This window comes from Hippocampus bargibanti, linkage group LG12 (genome assembly GCF_051943395.1).
Source record: "Hippocampus bargibanti isolate YZ-2025 linkage group LG12, ASM5194339v1, whole genome shotgun sequence".
NCBI lineage: Eukaryota > Metazoa > Chordata > Actinopteri > Syngnathiformes > Syngnathidae > Hippocampus > Hippocampus bargibanti.
Window position 1 is genome coordinate 21,944,881 of NC_142745.1, and position 8,588 is coordinate 21,953,468.

Below are 8,588 nucleotides of genomic sequence, written 5' to 3' on the forward strand. Positions count from 1 at the left end.
TCCCATCTTCGCAACGACCATCAATCCTGCACCGCCCCTGTGTAGGATTCAAGCTAGAAGCTTCCAGTCACATCCATGACCTGCCCCCGTCACTTTATCCTATCGCCAGTGGACTTATATGGTGGAAGCTGAAACCTGCGCTACTAGTGGATTTAGTGTGAGGGACGGGGCGCGCAATTCCTTCCCCCACATACTTGGCCGCACTCACTGTATTCCAGTGGCAAGAGTGAAGACTCGAGACGACCTTCAGGTGAGTGCGGTTGCAAGGGGCTGCCGGTGGTCCGATCTGTTGGACTCCGCCTACGCCTACCCCTGGGTGCGGATTTGGGATCACTCTTTGTCTGGCCTCTACCCTCCGACCTGTTCGGCTTGGGTGACCCTGCCAGGAGTACAAGACTCCAGCCGACATAGCTCTCGGGGTCACGGAGACGCGCAAAGTGCCTCACCACGATAAGGTGGTGATCCCAGTCGAGGCACAACACACACACACACACACACACACACACACACACACACACACACACACAGATTGCGATTGGTCATGATTCCACGCTTGGGTGGGCTGAGTTAGTCCAACGGACCAAAAGTAATGATGGAGTGTTGTTTGTCGTTGTTTTCTTTGTCAGTTTATTTGCCTGTTTTTGGTTGTAACTGATGAAAATGGTCGCCGAGCTCAAAATCCACAAGAAGAAAATCAATGACGAAAAACAAGAGACGAGTGGTCGTCCAACGAGGGTCCCGTTTTTCAATGTGTTATTCCAAGAGAGGTTGCACGCCAACTTTTGAGCGTACGTACTGAGGCCATGTTTCATTTTTTTGGGTGGGCCAAGTTTTTTTGTGTTGGCTCAGAGGCGTGCAGCCTCAGAGCTGTGAAGCAAATCAAACTTGGGAGTGTGAGTGTGCTTTTTAGATTTCATTTCAATGGCTGCCAATCCATCAAGGTTGAGTCCAGCGCGGTGGCGCTGCGGCAACAACGAAAAGAAGGCCCAGCAAGTCAAAAGCGTTCGGGCGACCAGCACTCATCCCTCCAAAGGCGCCCAACTCTGGATGACCGATGGCATACGACTGGCTCGCACCCTCCCGTGCTCCCCCCCGCACAAGTTACATGCACACTCCGAAAGAAAGGTACTTCTTCATATATGCCCTTGTTTCATTTTTGTCATGTTATTAGAAAGATATTGATTCCAAAGCACACCTTGTTCAATATCTATCTATCTGTCCATCTGTCTGTATGTCCGTCCATCTATCCATCCATCTAGTGAGTTAGCTATCTGTCTATCTAGCTATCTATCTAGATACCTCCAAGCTAAATAGCTAGATAGATCCAAATTGAACCTCACACCACCATATCGGTTGAGTGAAGGATTTAGCCGTTTTATGAAAATCATTCGTACAACAGCCTGCTTTGGCAACATAGGATTAGTAATACTGATGAGGTGATACCAGATCAAATAGGGCAACCAGGCCAGTCGTTAGTCAGGACAATAGGAGCAATCAGTGGAGCCGCAGGGAGTAGTCCTCTGCTCCCCCCAACCTGAGAGCAGGGACCTATCATGGCAGAGTCCGGCACCGCCATGTCTGGACAGTAGGGACATATATATATAGGGCCGAAACTACCAGTCAGACTTTAGTTTGCTGAAGAAGCATCTTGGATAAGAAGCAAAACGTCCCACACCTTTCAAGGACAACCAACGCCTGCGGACAAGTTGTGTCCATAATTTGTAAAATGGCTTCAAATGACTCTACTTTTTTTAATAATATTCCACCGCATATAGCTATATTTTACGTTTTAAGACTCACACTGAATATTCCGGAAGACTTGTTTTTGAGTTGGTGACGAGTCCTCACGTCAGGTCACTGAAGGAAAGCCCCTGACCGAGAAAGGACACATTGTAGTAGTCCTTTCATTCACATCGATGCATTTTGCGGTACTTTGTTTGGTCTGGAAACTTTGTGTTGATCCGTGTTGATGGCAAAATTAGAAGGACAACACATAAATAACGCAATGATGAATCGCTGTGTGTGGCACTGAGCATCTATTTGATATTCGCTAACAAAAATTGTAAGGAATTAATCAGCCCGTTTCCACGGAGTTTTGTCACCATCTTCAGAATCAGAATCAGAATCAGAATCATCTTTATTGCCAAGTATGTAGAACACACAAGGAATTTGTTTCCGGTAGAACACGCTGCACTAGTATCGTTGTCAAAAAAAAAACTGCTAAGTGGCACTATACAGTTCCATTTTGGCTACTGTTGAAAGAGTTCAAAGAGTTAATGGCTTGGGGGAAGAAGCTGTTTAAATGTCTGCTGGATTAGGTGCGCATGGATCGGTAGCGCCTGCCTGAGGGGAGTAGCTGGAAAAGGTGGTGGGCAGGGTGCGGAGGGTCCAGTAGGATTTTCCGCACCCAAGTTTGGATTCTTGCAGTGTGCAAGTCCTCGAGAGTGGGTAGGGCGGTGCCAATGATTTTTTCCGCCTTCCTAACTGTCCGTTGAAGTCGGATTTTGTCCATTTTTGTGGCGGCCCCGAACCAAACGCTGATGGAAGAACACAGGCAGGATGGATTCGATGACAGCCGTGTAGAAATGTTGCAGCACCTCCTGTGGCAGGCCATGCTTCTTTAGCAGCCTCAGGAAGTACATTCTCTGTTGGGCCTTTTTCAGAATAGACTTGGTGTTGACCTCCCACTTCATGTCCTGGGAAACTGTGATTCCCAGGAACTTGAAGGTCTCAACGGTTGTTCTGCCTCTTTTTGGTGCTACATTTCCCCGCCCCCAGATGACACACATTCGGTGCTACATTTCCCCCCTCAAAATGACAGGGAATAAATTCTTTAATCAATTGCAAACATGTATGCTTTTTATTCATAACTGGACGAGTAACAAGAAGGCATATTCTCCGAATCTGAAGCCGTTGTTTTGATTCACAAGCAAAGCAAGGCGTATTAGGGTGACACCACGAACAAGGGGGCGGGACCTTCTGAAATCGGCCACTTCCGGTTTCAAATTGAAGTACACAGTCCTTTTTATTGATGTTTTGCATTTGACTCAAAATATCATACTGCGTGTTTTGGCTATTTTAGATGCTATGAAATGTTTTTCTTCTGATGTCAGTTAGGAAACCAAAGAAAATGTGTCGGTTGTCCTTTAAACATCCAATGTTACTTATTTTCTACTCATTTACAGTGAAGTCTCGTAATATCGATATCGGATATATCGATAGTCCCGGTTATATCGATACTATTTCTATGCACGCACGGAGAAAATTACATGCAAACAGGGTCGGATATATCGATAGTCCCGGTTATATCGATATTTTTTCGGACTCCCTTGAATATCGATATAACGAGACTTTACTGTATATTTGTCTAAGTTTAGTTGAAGTTGTTTCTCTCTCTCTCTCATATATGTGTGTGTGTGTAGTTTATCTTATAACCTTACATATTTGTAATGTGTACCGTATTCAACCATTCTTATTTCAGCCTTCTATCTGGTAGCTGAAATGATGTCATTCCCGCCCTCTGTATACATAAGCAACTGTGGTGGTGGTGGTGGGGGGGCGAAGCTTCTCCCTCAATGGCCTTCCTACTTGGACTTCACAATGTCTCTGCTGTCCAAGATGAAAATCATCTTTTTGTTCATCACTTTGATACCTGCTGATTTTACGACCATCTTCTAACACCGTGAAGAGAGAACAAAGGACCTAATACACAAAAAAGCAGAAGTGGTGTTTCTTCTTTTATTGGAAAACATCAAGGCAAAACTACATCTTTTCAATCATGATTGGCTACCAAGTTTCAAATCAACCAATTTCATGTCAACATATTAAAAACGCATGAAAAAGGAGCCACAGACGCTGTCCTCCTTGATCTTCACTCTCCTCACATGTGTCACTTCCAAGATGGGCATCTGCAGACATCGATGGACACTTTGAGATCGGAACAAGCACAAACGGCTGGGACAAAAGAGAATCATGGTCTGTCAAAACTCTCAAGGTCACTTGACAGTCACAGGAACCGTTTTTCTGTGGGTGAGCAGCAGCAGCCACACGCGCCAGCCTTCACTCAGCCCGGAAGTAACTCAAATAATAGAAAGCTAGCTAGCTAGCTAGCCAAATAGCCAGTCAGGTACCAGATAGCTAGCCAATAGCTAGCTAGATAGCCAGCTAATTTAAGCATTTAACCAATCACACTTCAGCCGCCATATGTTGGAGGTTTGTTCCTCTTCTAACAGCAAAGGTGCTTCAGCAAACAATGCAAGGGATTGTTGTTGTCGTACAAAAAACACAACAAAACAAAACAAGGATGTTCTTCTCAGAAAGTTGGAGATACCTACGTACGTGCTTTTTTCGTGGCTACTTCAGTTTCATAAGCTAAGTGTACCTCTATCGGAAATCGTAAGGAGTATGGCCATTTTTCTCAGTTGATGGAAAGAAAACCTAGCGCTGGATGGATGCGGTAAAACGGCGCTGCAATTGTCTTTGAGGTCATTCAAAAAAACAAACTAGTTGAGATGAGAGCAACCGAAGCTAACACGGTCATTGCTGACTTTCCAGAGGGCAAGTCGACCGACACGTGGCACAAAATCCCAGCGACGAGCGTCCGATATGGCCGACTTCATCCAATTGTATGAACGCTGGTGTGTGTGTGTGGCTGCCGCTGCTGACGATGAATTATGTGAAGAGTAGAGGAGCATTTATTGATTTAGCAGAGTAGAAGAGCGTTTGGTCAGGCGGGACACGTCGCTCGGTCCATTCTCGTCTGAAGCTGAAAGGCATCCGGTCGGTCCTGAGGGTTGACGGCCAGCATGTCCAGCAGGAGCCTCCTCACTGCGTCGGACATGGCCGAGCGGCGTCTCTGGGGGATGTTCAGCGCCATCTTGGGATTTTCCAGCAGCGCCTCCCCCACCGGCACAATGTCCGCTCCTTGTCTCACGTACGTTCCGAGGAGCTCTCGCTTGGACTCGGCGTCAATAAAGGTGATTCTCTCCAGCATGGCCCAGATGATGATCCCAAGAGCAAAGATGTCCGCCTTGGCTGTGTAGCGACCCTCCCACACTTCAGGAGCCATGTAGAAGTCGGAGCCGCACGCCGACGACAACCAACATTTGTTGAGGTTGACTTGATTTTGGCTTTTGTCCCGCGCGACTTTGCCCTCGGCGGCGTTTCCTAAAGCCGCCGCGCAGACTTTGCTCAGGCCAAAATCGGCAACCTTGAGGACGGGAGTCCCCGACCTCTCCGAGATCAGGATATTGTCCGGTTTCAGGTCTCTGTGGACAATCTTGTTTCGGTGTAAGAATGCCACGGCGCTGGTTAGCTGCAGCATGAAGCTGTTGTTGGTTTGCCAGTCTGGCCGCCGAGACAGGACGTAGCGGTTGAGGTCGCCTCCTTCGCAGAACTCCATGACCAACCACAAGTAGCACGGCTCCTCCGGAGCCGTCAGCACTCGTTCACCTGCAACACACGCAGGAGCGGCCATTTTATTGCTCTGGGAGCTCTGGGATGGGATTTGTCGCCATGCCATGAGATGAGATGAGATGGCAATGGTTGCGTGCCGAGCAAGAGAATCGTCATTTTGGAGGACGTGGAGGGCAGGTTTTAATGCTCCCAACTGGCGCAGAGAGAGAAGGAGCTCAAACTTTGCACGCAGGAGGCCAAAGGGCAGCTTCAAATCTACCAGGTTACATCATTCATTCATTCATTCATTCATCCATCCACCGTTGATCCTAACAAGGGTCTTGGAAACGTACCCCGGCTGTCTTCTGGCAGGAGGCAGGCGGGCTACGCTTGGAACAGCTTTTCAGCAAGTATGCAGGTTCACAATTGGGAGTGTGTGTCACAACAGACTATAGCTACGCTACAGATCGCTATACTCCACCGCCATTGCTTCTGTCCAGTGAAGCCAGCGCACTGTGTACATCATTGCATTTTGGTGAAGTATGTGATGGTTTTTGGTGGGATTTTCCAAGCTATGTAGTTTATGATGACGTATTACACACGTTTCCATCCGTGCTGCTTCTTGAAATTTCCCAATATGACAACGAGAAAAATAATGCATTGAAGTTGATGCTCTTTTTGCTAACACTACAGTTTATAAAGGTGACAAAGAAAGTTGTATTTTTATAACTCATACAAGTGGTAGAATCTTTCTTTTTTTTTCTCCATAACTGCCAAGTTTCAAGCAATAAACAAGCATTAGCGTCTATATTTCTAGAGCTTGTAATTGTCTTTCCTCGTATTCAGTGACAGCCATTTTGGATTTCTGACAAAAATCTGCCTGCATTCGATCGTTGATATTTGCAATCTTTTCTCGTGCTTTCCAATGGTACCTTACTCATTAAGATCTGCCAAAAATTAAGAACGTTATGATCGTTTGAACTGTAATAAAGAACTCGCTCACCGATTTTCATTGTTTTAACTGTCATTACAGGCAGAAAATGCCCTCCTATTTCCAAAATTAAAAATGCCATTATTTCCTCATTATTTTCGATAGAACAATCATCTAGACATCATTTGTAAGCTGTGTGATGAATTATGATTGAAAAATGTTGTCACGTCCCTACAGACGAAACCACTTTGAAAAGGGCAAAGTTGAGCTGTGTCATCACGCCACCTGGCCTGTTCCTTGCTAGATAGCTAGCGGCCGTATGTAGATCGTGTCTCCCTTTTTGTTCCAAATGACTCATCCGTCATCCATTAGACTTGAATCAAGATTGGAAGGAAGACATCTTTCTACTTGCGCTACCTTTTTCGCGTCTCTTTCTGTTTTCACCGCTTCTTTCTTTGGCTACATGTCACCAGCGTGCGTGTCGGTCCGTGTGGAGAGAGAGGTCTTCCGTTTGGAAAGTGCTCCACCGGAAAGGCAACCCCGAACGGCTGCGCCAGTACATCCGCTCCGCTGCGGTGGGTGACTCAGCACAAACACACAGCGAGCGTCACGGAATGGCGTCGAACGGTCGTACCTTTGAGCGACGTTTCGACCAGGCGCAGATAGTGTTTGGAGCGTTTGTTGCCATGGCTCATCTTTTGGGCCATTCCGTTCCTTTGTAGCACGCACTCTTCGAGTTGGACCACGTTTTGGTGGCGCTTCTCCAGACTCGTTAGTGCCCAGAACTCTTGAAGAGCGAGCTCGACGTTTTCCGGCGCGTCGCAGCGTAGCTTCTTCACCGCCACTCTGGCGCCGGACCCGCGGGCCGAGGCTTCGTACACGACGCCGTATGTGCCCCTCCCGATTTCGCGGAGCAGGCTGTAGCGCGGGGTCACGACCTTTCGGTCAAAGTGGCCGACTTTTGGATCCATGTCGTGAACCTCTCCGGCGTTGGCCTCGCTCAGGCATCGGAGCACGGCAGACTCGTCGCCTCGCCGTCCGCTTAGCTTGGACTTGGTTCTGGTGGCTCTCGAGCTCCTCGCGCGCCTTCGCGGCTTGTCGCAAAGTGCGCTCATCGTGACTCCCCGGGTCCAAACATCACAAGCCACCGCGTCCGCATGCTTTCACACTTTCCAAAGAGAAACTCAACTGGGCCCACTTGGAAGAGGCAAGGAAAATAAGAGTCAAAATAGCTCCTCTGTGTGAAGAGAGAGACTTCCTCTTTGACGTGTCAAAATAAAAGTATTGCTTTGATGCTTTGATGCTTTGAAGTGCGGCCATGGACACGAGTATTCGTTGAGTTGCGAAACTAGTTTGGTTACATCGCATTTTCGTTCACGAAAGTGTCAACAATGTTAATAGACTGCATTAGATGATATCAACCGTTTCATCGCCGTCATGTAATCACTGGTGAAAAGGACACTTTGATCCTCTCCTTTCATCTAGAACCGCTTCATGCAACATAGAGGGTGCTGAATGACTGTCTTGTCAGATTATGACTTCCAAGATGGTGCCGTGAGAGTGGCTGCCTTTGCAGCAGGTCCTGTATTTTGTTTTTCTACTTCTTTCTTTCCTTTCCTCTTTCATAACTTTGCTGTTGTGAAATGTCAATGTCTCCACTGCGAGACGAATAAAGGTACATCCAATCCAAACGCTTTTTTTTGGTGTTGTTGCCGCGGGCCACATTGGAGTTCCGGTTTCCTCTCGGGGTCGTGCTGAATTTGGGGAAACCATTTGAATGTTTAATCCCCTCCACATTTGTATTACAAATCGAGCACGCAACAAATGAATACCTAGTTTTCAAATTGAAAGTAAAAAATAATGCCTGTTATTCAGTGGCGGGCCATACATGTCAGTCGTAGGCCTTCAGGAGGGCTACGTTTGAATCAATCCGCAGGTGTGACTGTGTGATATCCATTAGTGGGTGCCGAGGGTACCGTTCCAACATGTTGGCTGCGTTATATTGGACCAAACCCCTCCAAAAAAAAACCCCATCATCTGTCTGGAGCCACAAAAAAATTAAATAAAAGCCTTCTAGTGGAGGCAACACATGTAGTATGTATTTTCTTCTTTTCCTTTCCGCTTTTCCCTTCTTGGGGTCACCATAGCGAATCATTTTTTCCCACTGTATAAGGCGCACCCCAAACGAATGGTGACATCACTTGATTCTGAAAGCATTCCTTTGCTTTTTACTGAACAAGGCCAAACTTGGAGAAAAAACATC

At 46.9% G+C, this 8,588-nt stretch overlaps 1 protein-coding gene across 2 annotated transcripts; it reads right to left on the reverse strand.

Annotated features, from left to right (window-relative positions):
- Positions 1 to 2,366: 2,366 nt before the first annotated feature.
- LOC148890888 (serine/threonine-protein kinase 35-like) lies at positions 2,367 to 8,325 on the reverse strand. Of its 2 annotated transcripts, XR_016116736.1 has the most exons (3): positions 6,960 to 8,325; positions 3,894 to 5,451; positions 2,367 to 3,389 (listed from the first exon to the last, which is right to left on the reverse strand). XR_016116736.1 is itself a non-coding variant. In XM_089011121.1 (2 exons), the coding sequence occupies exons 1-2, from the start codon at positions 7,438 to 7,440 to the stop codon at positions 4,727 to 4,729; spliced, it is 1,206 nt and encodes a 401-aa protein (XP_088867247.1). In that variant the 5' UTR covers positions 7,441 to 8,325; the 3' UTR covers positions 3,725 to 4,726. The 2 variants fall into 2 exon arrangements, 1 of the variants encoding a protein (XP_088867247.1); XM_089011121.1 differs by lacking the exon at positions 2,367 to 3,389 and having other exon boundaries at positions 3,725 to 5,451.
- Positions 8,326 to 8,588: the final 263 nt, after the last annotated feature.

What these genes read in the sequence shown, in the direction of transcription:
- LOC148890888 (XM_089011121.1), bottom strand. Translation starts at nt 7,440, where the DNA reads ATGAGCGCACTTTGCGACAAGCCGCGAAGGCGCGCGAGGAGCTCGAGA. An exon ending in GGTCGAAACGTCGCTCAAAG is followed by an intron (nt 5,452 to 6,959) that starts GTACGACCGTTC and finishes CGTGTGTTGCAG; the next exon opens with GTGAACGAGTGCTGACGGCT.